At 39.7% G+C, this 23,674-nt stretch overlaps 1 protein-coding gene across 2 annotated transcripts in view; it reads left to right on the top strand.

Moving 5' to 3' along the window:
* CNTNAP5 (contactin associated protein family member 5) overlaps window positions 1-23,674 on the top strand; it is a gene marked incomplete at its 3' end in the record, with an annotated part of 850,995 nt that overhangs the window by 510,921 nt on the left and 316,400 nt on the right. For both annotated transcript variants that reach the window (XM_084247346.1, XM_084247345.1), the window contains exon 11: window positions 13,929-14,035. In XM_084247346.1, the coding sequence (XP_084103472.1) occupies window positions 13,929-14,035 (107 nt within the window). The remainder of the gene's footprint in view (window positions 1-13,928; window positions 14,036-23,674) is intronic.

Here is a 23,674-nt window from a genome sequence, read left to right as displayed (position 1 = left end):
TCTGTGAAGGACCCCACACTATACGCTAACTGGAACACAAGGGACAGTCCCAACCAACCCTCACTCCATCATAGTAGAGTCCCTGTGATGGGAAATGAGATTCTCTGCTGTGATCACTAATTTCCAGTTCTCCAACAGTAGTTCAAGTTTAATGTTATGGCATGGCCTTTAAAGTAAAAATTACAGGGGCCTCCCTGGTGGCGGAAGGAATAAAGACGCAACCTAGGAAGCAATCGGCAGCCACTGCAGCCTAAGTTCAATTCCTGGCCAGGGAGCAACCCACATGGCACAGCAGACCTCTCCTGTCTTGCCCTCTGCTCCCCTCAATAGTATATTTCAGTCGATCTGCCTGTTCTGTTCCCCACTCTGTCTATGGTGAATCCTCTCACCCCCTGTACCTCTGACCTATACCCCAGTTTTTTGTATGGATAAATAAATAAATCTTTTTTAAAAAAATAAAGTAAAATTTATAGAAACATACAAACATGCCCAAATGGATTAGCTTCTTGGAGAATCCAGGCCCCACTGGTGTGGCATCTAAAGACCATGACAGTGACCACAGCAGGGCCAGTCTGGAACACACTAGTATCTTGCAGGAGTCTGGATGGTAAAATTTGGATGGAGATGGAAGCAGTCATCACCTGTGTTCTTCATGGCTTGTATTATGTGAGTGGTTTCTTTTTTTTTTTTTTAAAGATTTATGTATTTTTCTATACAAGCACTGGGCACAGTCAGAAGCGTGGGAGGGTGAGAGAATTCACCAGAGCCAGAGCAGGGAGCAGAGCAGGCAGAAGGACCGAAGTACACTGCTGAGGGGAGCAGCGGGCGGCAGGAGAGGTCTGCGCGCCATGTGGGACCCTCCTCTGGTGGCCGGGGAGCAGCCGGGGATTGAACCGGCGCCGCAGAGTCAGCCTCGCCACCCAGCGCTCAACCGCTGCGTCACTGGGGAGGCCCTGAGTGGTTTCTTTTTTCCAGTGTAATATTTTCATTCTGCCAAACAAAATTGCAGGTCTATCCACAACAGATCAAAGCAATGTTTGAAGGTCAAATTAAATATTTCTAAATGTGACCTGTGAAAACCAGCAAGCACTTTGAGCCTGGGCCACAGACTACTCGGTCATTCATCTCAGCACCTAAACTTGTGTTTTGGTTACTAAATATTTAAAAATCTTCATTCACACCAATAAGTAGCTGACAACTGATGAATAATATGTTTTGCTCTAGCAGATATTTTTTTTCAATAGGCTAATCCAGAAACACTCAAAAGTAAGTGTATTTTTTTATTTCAAATTTGAGGACTGCATAATTTCCTAATAAATATGAAAGCACGTAAATACATACAGAGCTATCACTTTACAATATGGTAATATTTTGATGTCCTGTTCACCCATTCATCTGTTCATTCTCCTTGATAAGGCTTTGGAAAGAACACGAGGCAAGCAGATGGTCCAGAATTTGCTCGGGTTTCAGTGACAAGGATGTGGGATGACGGTGCCACCCATCATAAACTCTGCCTGCGGGCCTGAGCAGATCAGATGGCACAGGGGTGTACATTGTCACATCTTTCACAACTGATAGTGCTAGTTCATTCTCACTCCCAGGAATATACAGGGAAGGCAGGGAAATATTTACATCAAGATTTTGCTCCTAGGGCTAACTAGGAGCAAAAAGTTAGCATGCTGCAGCAGCACAGGTTCAATCCCTGACCAGGGAGCTACTACCCACATGGCGCAGCTGATCTCTCCTGTCTCGCCCGCTGCTCCCCTCAGTAGTGTATGTCAGTCAATCCACCTGTTCTGTTCCCCACTCTGTCTCTGGTGAGTCCTCTCTCTGGTCCTGCAGCTCTGGCCTTTACCCCAGTTTTTGCATGCATAAATGGATGAATCTTTAAAAAAAAAAACTTAAAAAATTCTTATATATAACACCACCTTAGGAACCTATAATATTTTAACATAAATATTTTAATAAAGAAATATTTGCAAGAAGAGACTGAGAATTAAAAAAAAAAAGAAGGGGGAGGAATCCAGAATTTACAACTTCTCAGTGAGAGTCTAGAGTCTTGAGGCTGACTGCAATATGGGGGTGAGCAGCATTTGTATCTCCAGGAGTATGTAAATACACAACTTCAGGCTCTGTGGACCTAATATATCAGAATCTATATCTTAGCCCAAATTGGAGAGTACTGAAACAGGTAACAGGACAGTTCACATTTATAGGAGATTTTAAATCACTTCCCAAAATTTAAGAAAAAGTGGTGCAGGGGTTAACAATCAGTTCTATCAAGCTATCAAAGCCACTGTGGCATGAGTTCAAACCCCAGGCCAAGGAGCTGACCCACTTGGTGCAGCAGACCTCTCCTGTCTCTCCCGTTGCTCCCCTCAGCAGTGTATTTCAGTCAATCTGCCTGTTCTGCTCCCCACTCTGTCTCTGGTGAATCCTCTCACCCCGCTGCACATCTGGCCCATACCCCAGTTCTTGTGTGCATAAATAAATGAAAATAAAATCTTTAAAAAATATGTAAGAATAAGAACATGGAATCTCGAGAGTTCTGCTTTATACATTTCCTGATTGTCCCCAACATAACAGTTGACACACTAACCATGAGATGCTAAACAAAATCATAGGACTGAGAAGCATGTAAAATCTTTTATCTAACTGGTGTGAGGTAGAAAAAACAGATCAGGTTTCTCTCCCATAAATTCCAAAGCCCATCTGTGAATTCAGTGGTGTATTTTTATTCGGAATACTTCTAGCTCATTGAAACAAATGGATTAATTAGAGAAATTTGATCCTATTCTATTTTGTCAAAAGTATCCACTTCAGGCTAATGGGTGTTCTCTTCCCTTGTGATTTATTAAAACATATCATTTATTGATCCTGGAAAGGGGTATGCTTCTTTGCTCCTAAAGTAGCCAGCTAGCAATGATTTGCTATTAATTTTAGGGCCTCAGGTTACTTCTCAAATTAACAGTATTGGAATGGATGACACTGAGTTATTTTTCTTGATTTGGAATGTCCCCTGCACTGAAGAATACTGAACACCTTGATCGTCAACTATAGATCTACAGGAGTAGAGAAAAAACCTTTTCATTTTGCTATTGATTTTCCACCAAAGGCCAGTGCAAGACCGTGACTGCTGGATCTGTCTTGACTCCCAGGAATGCTGTTGGGATCGCTGAGGGGCATTGCAAACTGATTTGACCATGTTTTCTTGGCCATTAGTTAGGAGTCTTCTCAGCAACAACTGACAATTGACTCCCTGCTGTGAACTAGACCCTAAAAATCTTAAACTGATTTCTGACACTTTCTTTTTATTCACTTAATTCCTTAATGTCTGCATCTGCTGTAATTACAACAAATTTCAATTATAATGAAGATCCAACTGAGGGGGTAAAATGGGATTATGGTAATTGTTAGAATGGAGGGGCATAGAAATAGTTTGCAAAAGCTTTCAGAAAAGCTATCTGACCAAAACAAAGATCAATGCAGTTGGCTGCTAATTAAAGCAAACAGACAAAGGAACGCAACCTAGCTGATTTTTAATGTATGAGCTTCATTAAAAGGCTTACATTATTTACATTAGTCAGCTTGCATTTTGAGGACTATTGAAATGTTTTGTTCTTTTGTCTCTAAGGAAAGCATATAGAAATTGAAACTGACCTTCAACTGTATAAAGGAAGGATAGAATTCTGAAAAAGGGAGCTACCACCATGGTACACAAATACATTCAGGCTCATTTATAGACAACAGTTTATCTGAACATTTAGGGATTTCAAAGACTTGTCAATCATGTCCTATTCATTTCAATATGTTGGAGGAAGTTTAATAGCGAGGAAAAAGTGTTTCTATATGTGTTTACATAAACTCTGTATTTTTTACTGAGTCTTTTTTTTACAAAATACTGAGTATTTTGATATCTTTAATCGAGGACATTCTCTAGCTGTGTCGAAGTAAGAATCTTGGAAGATTTATGCATGTGCCTAAATATTGTATGTCTAAATAGCTGCAGTAAAAGAATAGACACTTAGGAATACACAGCTAACTACTGTGCTTATTTTATTAGACAAAAGACCCTTTCACTTTAATTTTTACAAGTGACTTTGTAAAATTTACATGCATCGATAGAGGGCCATAATGAATGGTGATCATTAGCAATGTATTACCAGATGGGCTTTGTCCAAAGGAGCAGAGGGCTCACCCACTGAATTTTATTTCCGGAGTTTAATGAGGGCAGTCAGTTAGAGCTGGGTTTGAATACCTGCTGTGCCCTAGCTGGTGACCTGGGAACTAACAGAGCCTCTGTAGTTTTATGCATCAAATGAGACTCATTTACCCGAACATCTTTCCTTGTCCAGCTGGTCTCATCACTCATTCTTGGGCTGAGACTGTGTCTTGGGACAGCTTGACTCTTGTTCTAGGGACCATTTTCCAAGTGGAATAAATTTACCTTTGTATTCTATAATAACAATGTAGATAGAGCTATAGATATTGAAATAGATATAAAAACCTAGATATGTGACTATAGAATCTATATAATTATTTAGATCTCTATCTCTATCTATCTCTGTCTATCTATCTATCTATCTATCTATCTATCTATCTATCTATCTATCCATCTATCTATAAGCTCATGTATTTATTTCCTTCCAGTTTCATTGTAAAAGCCACAGCTGACTCAGAACAGAGATTAAAGAGTGAGCTAGTGCTTATACTCCCACAGTTAACACTATTACCAATTTGATCTATTTTCTTCCAGACCTGTTTCCAGACCTACATACAATGTCAATAACAGCAAAAGCTACATTTCTTTGCAGTGTGTACTGATTAGTATATTTTTGTGCTTAGTGGTATATTACACACGAAGAATTTGCCAATATCTTCAATATGGATGGATACATTTATTTTGGTTGCTTCATAGCATTTGATGGATGACTGTACTGCCAGATATTGACATTACTTTTTTTTTTTTTAAGATTTACTTATTTATGCATTCAAGAGCTGGGATGTAGCCAGAGGTGTGGGGGGTAAGAGGATTCACAGAGACAGAGTGGGGAACAGAACAGGCAGATCCACTGAAATACATTGCTGAGGGGAGTAGTGGGCGAGTCAGGAGAGGTCTGCTGTGCCATGTGGGTAGCTCCCTGGCCGGGGATTGAAATCGTGCTGCAGTGGCTGGAGATAGCTTGATAGTGCTGAAATTTAACCCCTTGCACCACCTGGAAGGCCCTGTTTCCACTTTTTTAACAGTTAACAGTGATGATTTTACACATAACTTTGCATATGTATGAACATTTCTGGGGCATTATTCTAAGAAATGGAGTATCTAGATCCAAGCGCATATAATATCTAAGTTTCAGAAGGACCACTGTGTCAATGGCAAAGGTCCTCACACCACACGTGCAACAAAGGAACGTAACAGGGAAACACTAGCAGAGCCCATCAAGGAGAAGAATGTAAAACAAGAAGAGATACTCAGAAAACATAAGGAAGTGAAAAAGAGTGACTTTCCAACATTTTAAAAATGCAAGCAAAAATAACACTTTTTCTATAACACTTGCAAATAGAGAAAAAATAAAATAAAATCCAGGTCTCCTTCTTGCTCTCCTTCCTGCTTCCTTTCTTCTTTCAGTCTCCTGTCTAGCTCCTTTCCCCTAATACTTTACTTCTCTGCCCAGCTCCCCCCTCCCTTTGGCGGAGTAGGGTACCACCCTGTTACAGGTTGTCCAGTTTTGAAGAAACAGATTGATCTAATTGCTGTTTAGGGGAGTATAGCTCATTTTGGAGTAGATTTTGGATAACAGATTAAACCTACAATATGCTATTTTCACCAGATTATATCCAAGGTGACAAAGAAACTCACAGAAACAGGAAAACAAGGGACAAAATCGGTGCTTCAGTTTCAACCAATGAAGTCACTGCCAGGGTGAGGTTCAGGGTGCAGAACATGATGGGAGACAGGGTGCCCTGGGGACATGGGTGTGGAAGGTGGAGGTGAGATCTGAATCAGGAGTCCCTTACCGTGCTATGAGATAGATGTTTCGGAAGGTTCACTTTTGGTTTCAAAGAAAGATATTAAACTGCTTAAATTAGAAATTCAAATCCCATATTTTTAAAGTTTCCCTTTTTATTTTAAAATTCAACTAACAAAATCATATTCCACTGATAACTCTAACAAGTATTAGCAATCTGGTCTATAGACCTTTTAATAATGCTTACTCCCATTTATGGATTTCTTTCTTAAATCACTTCAAGTGTTTTAAATCACTTTTACAACATGTTTACTTTCCAAGTACTTCAGTTTACTGCATTAAAAATGAGGATGTAGCAAATATTTAGAAAACTTAACTATTCCAGAAAAATGAGCATTTAACTTTGGTGAACTTAATTTCTACTAATGAGGAATTTTAAAGTTAAACCTTATTGGAGTTCTGAAAATTTGACTCAAAAGATCAAATTCCCTTAAAATTGTAAATGCCAAAGGATGATTAAAAAATTACTTTCACAGTTTTATTATAATCTTCCTACAAAAGAAAAAACACCTATCTTAGGTGAATTCAAAGATCCATTCTTGGCAGGGAGCTCTATTTGCAACAAACTATTATTACAGATTCCTTGTTAGACTGAACTATCCCCTCCCTGAAACCCCCCCCCCCAAAAAAAAAAAAAGATTCTTCCTGAGGTTCATAGCAGCATTGGGTCTTAATCTTATTTAAATTCACTATAAGAACACTTGTGCGTATTTTCCAAAGTTAACATACTAGTGTTTTCCCAGCGAGATGCATATTCTATAGAAGTTTCTGGCTTTTTTCAATTTCAATACCACAGCTCTTCTTAGCCAAAAATATTAATATGGAACTTTTGATTATCTAATACTTTTTATACTGAATTTAGAAAATTCTGAGATTAAAAATGTCAGCCTGAAGAAGGCACTTGCGCTGGGACAGAGGAAGATTTGGGAGGATCCCCACTGTAATGCTGCTCAAGCACCCTGCCCAGCCCCAGTGTGGATGCTCTGTGGAGGCCTCCCTGACAGCTGTGTGGGCTGGCCAGGAAGCCCATATCCCTCCTTCCAGAACAAGGATGTACCATGAATATACGGATGTACCGTGAATATACGTCCCATTTTGCTTATTAGATTTTGGTGGACTTCCATCTGTTTCTAAATTTGTTGGATTTTATGTCTTGAATTTATTTTAAATAATATGTCATCAAGTTTTGGATAGGTTAAATGACTTTGTCGGGGTTGCAATAATAACTTACAAGATTTTTCTATGAAAAACTGCTTACTTTTACATTAAATAATATAAAGTAATACTATTGACATAGATAGTATAAACAAAGAAGCACTCTCTTTAATTCTTGTAGACTAAGAAAAGGTAGAAAAGTCTCTGTCATTATGAAAAAAAAAAAAAACATTAGGGCAAGGACTGGGGCAATCTTCTTACACATTTATTTTAAGGATGTCATACAATTGATAGTAAAGAGGGATTGAAATATGTCACTGTTAATTATATAAAAATTAGTACTTTACCAGAAATGCCAAATGATTGCTCAGATGAGCTCTGAGTTGCGTCTTTCAAAAAGTTCTGCTTATAACCAAAGTAGAGACAATTCATCTGTGTAAATGCTTGGAAGAGAAAGTTGTTTCAGCCCACCAAAATGGCCCAGTAGCCACAGGTCAGCCAAAGGAATCCCATCAGCCATTTGCATCCTTAAAAGGCCATTAAAGGGAACTCCTTTTCAGGCCAATCTTCCCTCTTCATCTCCCCCTTCCCATCTCCCCCTCTCTGAAGTGCTCCATGCCTGTGACAGCACAGAAGACTCTCTGCTCTCACTATTTATTCTCCATTTAACAAAAAACCTGAAGCTCTCTTACCTCCTCTCTTCCCCACTCAGCTCTTACTGTGCTGTTCAGTAGCATGCAGTTCACAGCAAATGTGTGAATGCCAGGTAGACTGTGGGTAACCTTGATCAGCTAAAGGAGGGCAGTGTGAGTTGATTGTTGCACCCAGAAATGTGATGTTTGTTCATTCAGTCAGCAATGACTTATTGAGTGCCTACCTTCTTAGTACATTGGGTACTCAGTGAACAAGACAGATAACCCACCAACACCTTTGAAGTTTATATGCTAGGGATACAGGAAACAAATCATAAGATTAATTTATAAGCTGAGAATATAATGTGTTAGAAGTGTAACAAGTGCTAAGGATGGGGACTTTGGGGACAGGGTAGCAAAGGGGGTTAGAAGAACAGTGTGAAAGAGAGTTGCAATTTTAAATAGCCCTATAGCAATTTGCCTCCTTGAGAAGGTGCCATTTGAGCAAAGATAAGGAGGTGAGGAGTGGGCTATGTGGATATCAGGGGGGAAACATTCTGGGTGAAAGGAATGTTAAGGCAAAGACCCAAGCAAAGGAACATCCCTTGTGTTCATTGGGGATGAGGAGGTCAACAAGACTGGGAGAAGTATAGGGGTGAGTTTAGAGAATTAATGGGGTTTCAGATCAGTAAGAACTAGTAGGTCATTTTGTGTTGCTTTCACCTTGTATAAAGTAGGAAGACTTGGAGGGTTTCAGTATGACCCGCCTTAGGTATTAAAAGGATCTCTCTGGCTCCTGTGTTGGGAATTGACAGAAGGATAATAGTTTAATATGGGAAACCAGATAGCTGATAATTGCTGTTGTTCAGGTTAGAGGTACTGAAATTCCCAGACATTCCTGCCTCTAGTCCTTTACAGATTGGATGTGACCACTGATGAAGTCCATGGACCACTCTGGATGAGTCTTCCCACTAACCTGGGTTGTCCACAGCCTTAACTAGCAAAAAGAAGAAGTGGTTGGATGCAGGACAGAATTGGAGGGATTTGCTCATAGCTCAGAGGTGTGCAGTGAGGGTTGAAGAAGGCCTTCCACTTTCGGTGTATATTGATACACAGCGGCACCTAAATACTTGCTATCTTCTGAGAGTAAAGGATGTGGGTGGAGCAGATGGAGGGAGGAGATCAGAATTTAGGAGTGGATATATAAGGTTTGAAATAACTGATATTCTAGTGAATTGTCAAGCAGGCAAACTTAGGATTCTTGAATCAGGAGAGAGGAAATTCAAAGTATAAACTTGGATGTTGCAGGCATGTGAAGTCATGAGACTTGCTATGAAATACCGCTCACTAATCTCCTTTTTGTTTGAGAAGCCAAAGATTGATATTTCCTCTGTGAAATCTGAAGTACAAACCGATGGACTGCATTTTCCAGAACTATCTTGTATCTCACTGTTTCCCTAACACTTTTCCCACGTCTCAGCCAGTTGGAAAGTCCTGGCCCCAGTTAGAAGTTGAGTTGGGAAAATAACTTTCTGATCTTGTCTGAAGCAAAACTACAGGGGTGTTTTACTTCTTCTGTAAGTCATTGGAGAAAGTGGGTTTTGTAGAAAAAAGGCTTCCTGGGATGCTTGACACTGGACTTAACTTAAATTCCCAGACATTTCTGCCTCTAGTGACTCAATCCCGCAACATCCTGTAAAATCCTTTCCTTTAAAAGCCCCTTCTTGGCCTGTCTCCCTAGCTATGCCTCAGCCTTTAAAGAGAGACATTTCAACTTAGTTTGTGAACAACCCAACACATCACCAAACAACAAGCTAAAACCAAACACCTTTACAGATTGGATGTGACTCTGGATGACTCTTCTCACTTCACTCTGACCAGGGTTGCCCACAGCCTTAACTAGCAATGATCCTTCTCTTTTGTAGTAAGTTCGGATTTGGGGGCAAAAATGTAAATTATCTGACAAGGCTGCTATATGGCTATGTCTCCATTACTTAGTTTGCTTTTCTCCTTCCGTTCCTAACTCTTCAATGCCTTTCCTCCAGCCCTTTGTTTCATCTCTGGATTCAGACCACGCACACTGCTTATTACAGAGGCAAACACCTGCCAACGATTCTACACCACCTTCTGCGTCTTGGCTGGCAAACATCACTGTGCTAACTCATTTGAGTTCTTGAGATTTTGAAGAACACTGATGTGTTCCTGCTGAAAGCTTTCTGTGTTAATCTTTATGTGCCAAAATTCATCATCCAACCAAATCCAGCTATCTGTGCAACAGAGTTAGGATCTTAGAAAATAGGGTTTCAGAGTGATTATCTCCTAACAATTTGAATTAATGACCTCACACCTATGATCACATCTACCTTCCTATTTAATGGATTCTTTTACTTGTACACTTTTCTATTATTCTCTTTCTTAGTTCCTGTCTTCATTGTTCAGTTTATGCCAAGTAGAGAAAAAAAAGAAATAAAACACCAGTTAAAGTGAACTGATTAAAGAATACGTAAATCGTGCTCATACAAGCATCCTCCTTAAGTAAGCACGTTGGGACGGCTCCTCTTTTGTATTGAATGTCTAATTTATAGATGAGTTTTTCTAATTACAGGTATGTTGAACAAATAAACTAAGCTCCACGGTAACCCTATGAGCATTCATTCATTTTTTTTCTTCTTGTAGGAATATTTGATTTTTACTTACCCAGAACTGCATCCTTGTGTTTTTTTTGTTTTTGTTTTTTTTTTAAGATTTATTTATTTATACAAGAATTGGGGTACAGGCCAGATGTTCAGGAGGGTGAGAGGATCCACCAGAGACAGAGCAGGAAACAGAACAGGCAGGCTGACAAAATACACTGCTGAGGGGAGCAGCGGGTGGCAGGAGAGGTCTGTGCGTCATCTGGGACCCTCGCAGGTGGCCGGGGATTGAACCGGCCCTGCAAAGGCTGTGGGCAGCTTCACAGCGCTGCGCTCAACCGCCTGCACCACCAGGGGAGGCCCTGCATCCTTGTGTTTTTTGAGTGACCATAAACACATGAATTTTTAGCTTATGTCTTCTTGGTAAATTGAGTCTATTAAATACTGCATATAAGGACTGTGTAAGACTTACTAAAAATATTTTCAAAGTGCCCAGATATTTCTTATAACTTTTTCCAAGATCCTCCTACATGCCTGACTTCGCCAGATTGAGTTCTAAAATATTTTAAAGTGTAGATTATAAGGGAAAATATGTTTTTATTTTGTTCTATATTTTATAATGCGATTTTGCAAAAGGTTGGGATTCTGCTAGTTGACAGTAAAATCCCAACTCAAGTGAGTGAAATAAAAGGCTTCCTGGAGAGATTTTGGATGATCTTACAGAACTTAATAAAATAACAGCCCTTAGGAAGTTCAAAATTGTAGCCAAATTTGAGAACAAGAGGAACCAGCAACACAAAAATGTCAAGACTCACTCCAAATCATTTTTTCCATCACATGTCATAGCTCAGCATTTTATTTATTCTTTTTGGCCTCTCTTTTGCAATGTAGATGAACTTTTTTCCTCATGGCTGAAAACCTGGCCACAGAGATTTTCTGAGTTTTCTGTCTTCAGCCATCAAAAATCTGACCTTTCTTGGTGCCCAAACCAAAAATAGCTACAAGATGAGTCACCTGACTTTGTTCAGCTTTCCATCCTTGAAGCCACAAACATTTTGTTGGAGGAGGGAATGGACTGATACTACCATTTTTGTCAGTCATAGAATGTGTGTGTTTGTATGTGTGTTTGTGTGTGTTTCTGAGTGTGTAAGGTGTGCGGGAAAGTAGGATGGGATGGAATGGATGGAATGGGAATATAGAGAGGTCATGTAAGAACTTGGCATCTGCAGAGGGAAAACATTGGAAAAAGAGAAATTGATGGGGAAATGGTGTTCAGAAGCTGGGATACAAAATAAAAAAGGAAGTGGGCAGGAGGGCATGGCATCGGCTGCACCTGCTCTCCCTCAGACACAGCAGAGAAAAAGGTCCCTGCTTAGATCTTATAGATGAGGACACCGAGGTCCCAAGCTTCTGTAACTTCCCCACAGCTCAGGATTAGTGGGGGGCAGGGTTCACCTGAGTGATAAACCTGTTTCTTTTCCTTTCTACCAAGATTAGGAGCTGTGAAGGGAGGATCAGGAAAATGGTAGAATTTGGAGTGGGGAAGGGACCACATTTTTTATTTCTTCATCGAATGGTTCCATTTTTTGAAAATAGCAAATCACCTTCCTTTTAAAAATTTCCTTTGTTAAAGCCATAGTTTGATGCCGCGGAGCACCAGAAAGGCTTCTTTAAACGTAAGCTCTGTCAGCACAATTGTGTGTTTGCTGTGCTGAGCAGAAAATTTCTAATAATACATCTGAACATATGCAGGAATATTAGTTTCTGGGCTTTGAAATAATCGTTGCTGGAGGGGCTTCTACCTTTATAAGACATTTAGGGACAATCATCTTACTTTTGCTCACTTTCTCTGCAGCTCCACATTGAACCCTTTTATTGTATTATAGCACTTATGACTTCATCGCTTACACCCTCCTCCCTTTTAAATTCATGGAATTCTTTTTCCCTGTCAAGATTGTTTTCTAGAATCCCAGGATTTATCATTGCTTTTGTTCTTAATTTTATTCACTACAAATATGGAGCACTTGCCAGGTTATCTCTGAGTAGCAACAATGCCTGTGGTGCAGAGATTTTAAGTCCTGTCTAAGAGAAGAGGAGGCATTGCTCAAGAATCCAGGTAGTAAATAGCTGATCTGGGTATGGGATGCAGATATATGTGACCCTAAAGGCCATTTCCTGGCCCAGAAGGAACAAATATCCCCTTCACTCCTGTTTGCTTAAACAATATTTTTTTTTCCTATAATTTTTATTTATTTATTTTTTAAAGATTTATTTATTTTTTTAAAGATTTATTTATTTATTTATACATGCAAGCACTGGGTACAGTCAGAAGCGTGGGAGGGTGAGCGAATTCACCAGAGCCAGAGCGGGGAGCAGAGCAGGCAGAAGGACCGAAGTACACTGCTGAGGGGAGCAGCGGGTGAGACAGGAGAGGTCTGCCATGCCATGTGGGTATCTCCAAGGCCACCTGGAATCGAACCAGCGCTGCAGAGGCTGCGGACAGCTTCACAGTGTGGCGCTTAACTGCCTGCGCCACTAGGGAGGCCCTTCCTATCATTTTTAAAATATAAAGCATTAGTTGTATTTCGTTATGGCCATGCTTTGAATTTTAACTTAATCTCGTGCCAATCTGTTATTATCTTATTTGTTAAAGGTCTTTGTATTAGTTTTTTGATAGCCCATTAATTTTATATACTGCAACTTTCCTCAGGAATTTTCCTCTTTTGGACACTGACATGGAGTCACCATTGTGGATAATGTCACTGTAAAAGATAACTAGCCTGAGTAGTTTTCATATTTTGAAATGCTTCCTTAAATATAGCAACCTGAGTGAGATTTCTGGGTCAAATCATTTGAATGCTTCAGAGAGTTTTTAACATGTATGGTGAAAATATTCAGACTAGTCTTAATGCTTTCTTCATACAAATAATGGCCTCATTTGAAGGGTGGCATTGGCAGTTTAAAAATGTTATGGCATGTTAAATGATCAGGTAGCATCTTTTCAAATTTCATTGTAGCTTAAAATAGATTCCCAGCTGTCACCTGAAAGAGCAGTCTGAGGAAGTCTCCTCAATTATCTCCTCCTTCCCTCTTTCCTTTAAAAACACAAAACCTTTCCAAAATGTAAATCTACATAACCTTTGTGTATTTTGTTCTATGGTAAAGGAGATATTTTGACTACCTTAGATACTTTGACTACCTCAAATTAGATTTTAGCCAATGAAAATGTTGTTCCATGTGCAAATGTTTAACGGACACCTAAGTCAGCTCCGAGCCTTTCATTGTCTAGTCGTGGTGGGAGGAACTGGCCCTTCGGTTGAAGCCTTTGTGTGATTTTGATATCATTCAAGTCTGACTTAGGTACAGCACTATAGCAGACTAATTCCACTTTAACCCATACAGTCAAATATAACATTATTTTGTCCTTTATTTCAACTGATTTGGTTTATTATGTTTGTTTTTACTTTATGTCCCATTAGGTGTTTGCCAAACTACTGTGAACATGGGGGAAGCTGTTCCCAGTCCTGGACTACCTTCTACTGTAACTGCAGTGACACAGGATACACTGGTGCCACCTGTCACAACTGTGAGTACATTCGTGATTAGCTACCGTGGGATGGGACACAAATCCAAGAATAGCAATGTTTACTTCAGGCTGTATTCATCATGAGGCTGAGTACATTCGTTCATTCAACATGTGTCTCTTGAGAGGATGCTATATGCTACACTCTGTGGTGAGCATGGAGGATACATGGGCACAAGTCACATCCTCATGGAGATTACGGTCTACCAGGAAGACAGACAGGAAATGGGATATGTGCCAAGGTGATGGCAAGGCAAGATGTGGTAGGCACACAAAGGACAGCTATTTCTTTAATTATTTATTTTTGCATGTAGAAGAACTGGTGTGTAAGCCAGAGGTGGGGGGAGGTGAGAGGATTCACCAGAGACAAGGAGGGGAGCAGAATAGGCATATTTACTGAAACACACTGCTGAGGGGAACAGCAGGTGAGACAGGAGAGGTCTGCTGTGCTATGTGGGGTAGCTGCCTGGCTGGGGATTGAACTCCGGCTGTTGTTATGATAACACTGAGACTTCACTCCTAGGCCACCAGGGAGGCCCAAGGACAACTATCAAGTCAACTTACTTGTTTAAATGGGCTAAGTGGCGCTGCTGTAATAAACAACCTGATAACTTAGCAACCTCAGTAACAAGCAGTATGTCATGCCTGTGTCACATATTCTTGCATATTGTCCTCTTTCAAGGATGCTGGCAGGAAACCCTCTGCCATGAAGAGCACTAGCAATGTAAGAGAGGCAGCACAGTGAACAGGGTGCTGGCTTTTAAAAGTTACTTCCTGGAAGTGACAAGCATTACTTGCACTCATGTCCTATGGCCAATGAAGTCACATGGGCACACCTAACTTCAAAAGGGGAGGAAGAGCACTTTACCAGGGGGTCAGCAGCAAAACAATGAGCAAATCGGTGATAAGTACCGATGACTGCATGTCAACACACGGTAAGCTTCAAACAGAAGTCTGGAGCCGATCTTGTGGCATGAATATAGTGTGAACAAAAAGAGAAAGAAAATGATTCTAAAAGCATCTTCACATGGTTGAACAGTGTTGACAGTGAGGAGGAATGATAAGAGGCAAGCTAAAGTGCACAAAGAACAAGGGGTGAGGAATAACAAATAACTAGATAACATGAATTCTGAATTTTATAATTTCATAGTCTTGTCAAGATCATCAACAAAAACATACAACAAAGTAGAGTTTTGCCATTTAGAGAACTGTATGCCAACCAGTGTGAAATGAACTATAAATATAATTGAGAAAGACATTATCTGAAGTCGTTCTCTATAGTTATGGGAGATTTTATAGGAAATGGAAAATTTGAAATTGACTAGAAAGTAGAGGGGTACTCAGAAAAGAAGCTTCTAGAAAGAGGTAAGAGCCAAGTCATGGGTGGAGCTTCCTGTGGGCTATAGTGAGACTGTTCCACAGGACACATCTCTTCAGTTTTTCTTTAGTTCCTGCCATTATTAGGATGGTACTCAGGGATGCAGAAAGGAAATGATCATCGCCAAATGGGCTGGAATCACACTCTGATGCCTTTTTCCCTGAAGACCTCTCAGCCACTGCATGACCATTTCTATGCCTTGAATATAGCATGCAGCTATGACCCCCACAATGAAATCTGATCAAATTGGAGAAGACAGATTCCAATGGGTTTTATGGAATGACAGTGTTATTGTTAGTTATCTAAGGAAACTGATAACAATGTCTGGTTTTATAATGAAATATCTTATTTAAAATTCTCTATTTTAAAAATTTGAAATGGTGAAGAAAAACTAGACAGAGAGAGATCAAATTTAAATTTTACCTAGTTCTTAACTAGAATAAACACATAATTTTATCATTCTAGGGTTTTCTAGAATGGTCTCAGAGTTGCTCTCTGATCCTCTGAGAACAAACTAATGAATTTTCATGGGACCTTTTAAGGCTAAAATTTTAAGGCTAAAATTACATGGTTTTAAGGTTCCAAGGTTTTAAGGTTCCACTATACATATTATCCCTAAATAGCCAAGAAGAACAGATACTTTTACAGAACGTTGTAGGGCATATATGACTGTCCAGAGTGTTAAAGCAATGCTCTCCCAGAGGCAAACAGAATAATCGTTGATTTAATAGTGAGATAAAAGAACCCTGAGGAAGATTTAAGCCAGAGCTACCCAAATTTTGGCCAAATCACATTACACCATTCCTATAACTTTTAAAACTTTTTACTTTCTTCTAAAGCAATTTAACAATATTTTGAAGGCTTCATCTCTCTGGATGTTCTTCTCGTTTAATTGTCTCTATCCATCAGGCTAAAAATAGATTTGCAGCTTTTAAGAAAGTGTGAACTTGAAAATCAATGGAGGTGAGTTGCTGATTTTTAAAGGAACACTATCAAAGCTGATGAACAGGAGACTCACCTTACCAAGTCTTAAAAACACCATTTTTAAAAAACACTCTTCCCATTCTCCTTTCTGTGAAATCTTTCAGCGTTTCCACTGTTGGCTGCAGAATTGCCAAACTCCTTTTCCCTCCTGGGCACCCAGCCAGACAAATCAGAGACACTTGGGTGGCTGTGAGGTTTGGCAAACACACCTTGGATGTCTGTGCAATTCCAGAATCTGTCCTTCCTCTAAGCAAGCCCTCTCCTCCAACTGGGTGAAATATGTGTCAAGCCATGCTTTTATGCTTTTGACAAGTGTGTGCCTGCACAGGGGCCATCAGACATGAAAGCTGCCAAAATCCAGGAGTTGGTATACAGGATCCCCTCAGGTGAAAACAAAATAAGCAAGTTCACAATCCTGCTCTTGTGGAAATGGCAATTTCTGAGGTTTGGTGAAGCATATTTTCTTGAAGCAGTCATCCACAATAAGAACAATACATGAAGACCTTCAGAATTATAAGACTTATAAAATAATATCTAAAACTGGTTATTTCTTAAGTATTCTCTTAGTGTTTTGTCTTCTCAATATTTATTTATTTTTGCATAGAAGAACTGGGGTGTAGGTCAGAGGTGCAGGGGGTGAGAGGATTCACCAGAGACCGAGTGGGGAGCAGAACAGGCAGATTTACTGAATTATACTGCTGAGGGAAGCAGGCAAGGGAGAGGATCTCAGGCCATAGTGGTGATTGAGGTGATAGCCCTGAGACTTAACCCCTAGGCCACCAGAGAGGCCCTGTTTTCAAACTTTCCAGGGCTATTTTTGTTTTTCATTGTTGGTATTCCTAGTAATGTGAACCAATAGGACCCAGAATTAACTCTGTCTAGGCTTTGGAGAAAAGAGTGGGGTCTGTGTGAGGGACAAGATGTGACAGACTCTTTAAAGAATGGCAAAATGAGAATATTTAACATTTTTAGATAAAGCAGGTTGCTATTGAGAGTAGATAAATTGCCATGCCATTTCTGTTTTTTCTTTCCTCCTTATCTGATGACATATAAAGAACCAGTGTGTATAAGTTGGGTGGCTTTTCAAGCACACTTTGTTTAAAACCACCTCTTCAGGAAGTAGGTGATGAGTGTTGGCAGTCCCTATTCAGTCAACGGCCACCTCCCTGTATGAGGAGGAAATACGAGAGCTGCACTTATTCCCTAAGCTGCCACTGGACACTGTTTATCATCACCGCAAATTGTTTTGATTAGCAATTTTCCTCTCTGCATTGTTTCCTATTCTCTAGAGTAGAAACTGAAGGTAAAACAACATTTATAGTTTCTGTCCAGTCCAAGCAAACCAACTAACATTCAATGCCTTTAGACCACTAGAGATAGTTACCATGGTTATTGGTTTTATACAATGAACGGATTTAGAAAATTATACAATAGGAGTGAAACTTCTATGTACTCAGGGTACAATTTGGTCCTAGTTTACCATGTACACCTTATTATGAATCTAAGTTAAGAGTAAAAAGAAAAGGCTTTGGTAGTAGGAATATAATGAAGAGGTCAGCGATAAAGTGAATAATATTTTTATTGCATTATTATAGATGAAAATATTGACTCCTAGGGAGGTGATGTAACTTCCTTGAGATCACCCAGTTAGTAAACAATAGAGCTAGGATTTAAATGGGGGGAATTATAAATCCTGTATCTCATTTCCTTTCTCCAACAAGTAAAATCTCTGCAAATCTCTTTATATAAATTAGTGATGATGAGAAGGCTTTTGTGTTCTAGAATAATCGGGAAAACATCATGGAAAGAAGTAGAACAAGTTAGGACTTGGAGGACAGCTAAAATTGGAATATACATAAGGGATAAGGAAAGCTATTAAAAATAAAGACTGACAAGAACAAAGACATGATGGGGGGAATGTTTATGTGATGTTTTGGGATAATGTAGACATCTGACTTACTCAAGTAAGGGAAAATGAATAGGTCGATTCATTCTTGAAACCTAAGTGGGATTCCTATAAAACATGTTCCACTACGGTGAATCCCAACTCATTTCTCATGATAACCAAAGCTTTTCACGTGCTGTTTCAGTATCTATAAATACCACTTTATGACTACCTAACTGATAGTCTGTTTAGTGGTTTTTAGTTTTTATTTGATTATATTAATTTATTTTCCTTTATTGAGAGGAGGCATCCTGTGTTATTTCCAAATAATACTTATTGTAACCCCATTTTATACCGTTTTCTTGAAATAGTTTTGGAATTTGCATTATTGAGTCAAAGATTATGAGTAATTTTAAGGTTTTTATTTATTTATGTATGTATATATTTTTAATGATTTGTTTATTTATACAAGAATTGGGGTATAAGCCAGAGGTGCGGGAGGGTGAAAGGAGTCACCAGAGACAGAGCAGGGAGCAGAACAGGCAGACGCACTGAAGACACTGCTGAAGGGAGCAGCAGGCGAGACAGGAGAGGTTTGCTGCACCATGTGGGTATCTCTCTGGCTGGCCGGAAATCAAACCCGCACTGCAGAGGCTGCAGACAGCTTCACAGCACGCCACTCAGCCCGCTGCGCTACCGGGAAGGCCTATTTATATATATTTTTAAAGATTTATCTATTTATGCATACACAAGTTGTGGTATACGCCAGAGGTGCAGCGGGGCAGGTGAGAGGATTCACCAGAGACAGAGTGGGGAGCAGAACAGGCAGACTGACTGAAATACACTCCTAAGGAGAGCAGCAGGTGAGACAGGAGAGGTCTGCTGTGCCATGTGGGTTATCTCCCTGGCTGGGGATAGGGATGGAACTCAGGCTGCAGTGGCTGCTGATAGCTTCATAGATCTGAGACTTAACCCCTTGTGCCTCCAGGGAGGCCCCCAATTTTAAAGTTTTTTTTTTTTTTTTCAAAAACTCCCCAGTTAGGTGGTTTTTTTTTTTTTTAAAGGATTTGAAGATTTATTTATTCATTCACACAAGCACTGGGTACAGTCAGAAGCGCGGGAGGGCGAGAGAATTCACCAGAGCCAGAGCGGGAAGCAGAGCAGGCAGAAGGACCGAAGTACACTGCCGAGGGGAGCAGCGGGCGGCAGGAGAGGTCCGCGCGCCATGTGGGACCCTCCTCCGGTGGCCGGGGAGCAGCCGGGGATCGAACCGACACTCCAGAGGCCGCGGGCAGCTTCCCAACCCAGCGCTCAACCGCTGCGCCACCGGGGAGGCCCCCAATTTTAAAGTTTTTAATTCATATTTTCAAATTGCTTTTTTAATTCTTTGTTACAGTTTGTACTCTGACCACTATTTTCTGAGATCTTATCTCACCTTTCCAGAATTATTTACTATAAACATTTGGCATATATTTTTACTGAAGCATTTGCATATTTGAATGGAAGTTATTATTGTCTCTCATTGTGAGTTCCAGATGAATAAAACCCCTTTTTTAAATATGACTTTTATAATAGGCAAAAAAATTGTCTCCACCAAACTTTATCACATAAGTCCTTTTTGAAACAGATCTGATATCAGTAACTATGCATTTTGATGATTACTCTCACATTGAGTAGACACAGTAAGTTATACAAGTAATTGTCATCTGCTGTATGCCTCCTATTAAATAGGACTGTCTCTCATCTTCCCAATATCTATGTCTGATGACATTTACATGGTCCCTTTCAGGTTCTCTTCACCATTTCTCAGCTTCTTCTAATCCCTTTTCATTGTAGACTCTCTGACATCCTAATAATGCCTTTTAGATCACTTTTCAGCTTGGCAAGAGGATGTCAGCTTTCTTTTTTCCCAATTCTGATATAGTGCTTCTCCCATTGGATGGTCAGTAGCCAGGTATTGATTGGGAGCATGTCAAGTTGTGTAGCTATCAAACTCTACACTAGTCATCAAAGAGGGCTAACAGTTTTGATATTTAGCAATAGGTATGTGGTTCTCTAACTGTGTGACATTTTGTGCCTAGAATGAAAGACTGGAGAGGGTAAGAGATACTGGTCATCAGAGGTGTATGTTAAAACATCACTCTTATCTCTTCACTCAAGTCAGCTCATATCCTAATATCTTTCTGTAGTAACTTTCAAGATTTAAAGGTAATTTATCTCAATGCATAACCCCAGATGTCATCAGTAGATGTTCCCAGCTGCAAATAGACACCTAAAGAAGAAAATAAACAGTGAAGAAATGTTGAATGCATATCCTGCTTCATCTATTGACAGTAACCACAGTCATATTAACTTCCCCACTGAGAGTATCAATTCTTATAGGGAAGGGGCTCTATTTTTTTTTAAATTTTTTGCTGTTTGCAAGGAATTTGTGAAATTAAGTCCTATCATTTAATTCATGAAACAGACAGCTATGCAGAAAAGATGATTCAGTATGCCATCAGGTAAAGCTCCAGAAGAACAGAGTGCCCACCCCTGTCAGCTCCCTGCAACACAGCAGATATGAGCTGTTTGCAATATAAACAAGGAGATAACTGAGATATGCACAGAGTAATGTCAGATAACAAGGGCAAGAACACTGTCATTTCCTGGGAGAGGTTAGAAAGATTTCAGAATAATTCAAACTTTAACTGGAGACTTTAAGGGTGAGAAAGAACAAGATCAAGAGGAAGGAAGAACAAGCAACATGAGCAAAGGCAGAGAAACCTGAAACAAACAAGCAGTAAAAAAATGAGGAGAGATGTTGCATAGCAAGAATCAAAGGTGAAATAGTATAAGCGGATTAGAAAAGAAATGCAAGAGTAGAAGATGGTGATAAACTGAGAAAGAAGTTGCTTCTCTGTTGAACATGTACCTGCCAACACCATTTATACTTTTCATTGTAATGCTGGGAATTGACTTGCTAATATTTATTTTGTCATTGTTTGCTTTTTGTGTTTATTGGTTTCCTATTGGAAACGAAACTAATGGTTTTGAGCATATACTGATGTTGGAAGACATGGTGCAAGGGAGAGATACTAGATGCTGTTTGCAATTGTGTGGGTAGCAAATAATGAGAGTCAGAACAAGTTAGAAAGAAGGGACATAGCTTGAAAGGCATATCTAAAATTAGATCAAGTAGTCTTGAAGACAAATCAAATACAGCAGAGAGAAGTAGGGCTTTTAGCTTTTTAGCTTAAAAGACTTTATGATTGAAGAATGTAGTGACTAAGTGTGTCTGGGCCTGACAGCCTAGTGTCAAGTCCAGGCCCTCAACTTACAAGATATATTACCCGGGGCAATTTATGTGAGCTCAATATGCTTTAACTTCCTTCCTTTTTAGTGACACAGGGCTAATAATCACAAATATCCATGGTCACAGAATGAGAATTAAATGAAATAATCCTTGTAAGGTATTTAGTTTGGCGCACGGGCAAATGCAAAGTTCCTATTCCACATGAGCTATGATTTTTACAGAGAACTTGTAGACGGAAGAGGTGACTGCTGTGGATGCTGTCAACATTTCAATTTGGGGCACAGTATTTACTTGAGAGATGCCTACTGTGCAAAGCTGGAAATCCCTGGAGTGAAGTCCAGACAGCAAATCAGATTCATTGGGTAAACAGTTGTTGAGACTTCTTGAGTAGTTGAAGCCAATGATGTGTGTTTGACCAAGGATGAAGGCTAGAAAATAAAACATTTAAACAACTCAAGAAGAGATGCAACTGAGATACAACTAAGAAGGATTGATGAAAGTACAAAAACAAAAGGAATTTTTTTTTTTTTTTTTTTGGTGGGACCCTCGCTGGTGGCCAGGAAATGAACCACGCTGCAGAGGCTGCGGGCAGCCTGGCAGCCCAGCGCTGAACCACTGCGTCACCAGGGGAGGCCCAAAAACAAAAGGAAATATTAAGAAAAAGTATTAATTTACCAGACAGGAAAGGAACATTGTGAGAATAGATTATAAACAGAAGTATCCAAGGTCTTTATAGATCAGATTGCTTCATTGTGATGCCGGCGTGTGTAACAACTGCTGCCGCTTTACCACAAGTTCTTGTCTCGCGAAACCTTAGAAAGGAATTCACAGACTTTTTGGAGTAAGTAAGCAGAGAGAGACAAATTTTGTCTTTGAAAGAAGAGTTTTATTTAGGAAGAAAAGAGAAAAAGAAGAAAGATTCCCAGGTATAAGGTACCTGGGAGCGGGCGAGATGAGCCAGTACTGGATATTACTTTTGGAATATATACTTTCTCTCATTATGTTAAAATTTCAGTCTCTCTTCCTGATTGGCTAACTCCCAGAGGGTATTAAGTGGGGGAAGTTCACATTCCTTATCTAACAGTTTTTTCCTTTCCCAATATGTTATGCTTATTGCTTTATCTTATCACCTGAAGAAAACCGGGATCATCCTTAACAATATTGTCCTGGTCCTAGGATGTTTGTTTTTCCCAGTGGAATTGGTTACATTCCCTTGATTGTCCTTATCTCTGAAGCCTCCCTAAATTCTTCAGAGGTCACCTCCTGCACTGTCCCTAAAACTGCCTAATAACCCTAGCTTGCCCTGTCTCAATTGTAATGGTTGGTAATTGTTGAATGACAGGATAAATGTTTGAAAAAGTAGTTGAAGGAAGTTTAGGTAAAGGAAGAAACCATTTTTCTACAGGGACCCTATGACTATGGTAGTATTGGGATATATTGGAATTTCCTGTTCCAAGAAAATTTGTTAAACCATGATTCTCACAGTCATTGTCAGGATGTAGGTAATTCAAAACCATTACCTTCTACTGAGATGATTTTACTCTCCTCTAGGAGAAAAGACCAATATCTTTGCATCCATTGATAAAAAAGAAAGGCAAAGCATTGTGTAATGATTTTGTGTAATTGTATAAAACTGACAAACTGACTGCAAAGTATCTGCTACTCTGTGACTAGAGATCAGAACAGGCTGAGCCAGATGGGACAGTGATCTTAAAGGGCCAGAATTAGTTAAGCAGAGAAGACTTTTATTAGGGTATTTTTCAAGGGTGAGAATCAAAGGAAGGACCTTGAAATAAGGATGAACATTCTGAGTATTTGGTTTTCACCAAGACAGTAGCCTAAGAGAAAAGGAATGAAGATGTGTCCCCTCAACTACCATGTCCTGATACTCTGCGATTTATATATGTCATCTTATTTCCTGAGACCTCCTCACATTCTTAGGTCTGTCTCTGGCAATCCTTCAGACAACAGGGCTTTCACACATAGTAATATCTTGACCAGAAAAACTTCTACTTTCTTTGCCTGGATAACTTTTCCCACATATAACTCATGTCTGTTCCTTTAGGTTCCACCCACATAAAACTTCTCCCACTATGTTAA

The sequence above is a fragment of the Talpa europaea genome, assembly GCF_964194135.1.
Source record: "Talpa europaea genome assembly, chromosome: 1".
In the NCBI taxonomy this organism is placed as follows: domain Eukaryota; kingdom Metazoa; phylum Chordata; class Mammalia; order Eulipotyphla; family Talpidae; genus Talpa; species Talpa europaea.
This window is presented reverse-complemented; position numbering and strand designations above follow the sequence as displayed.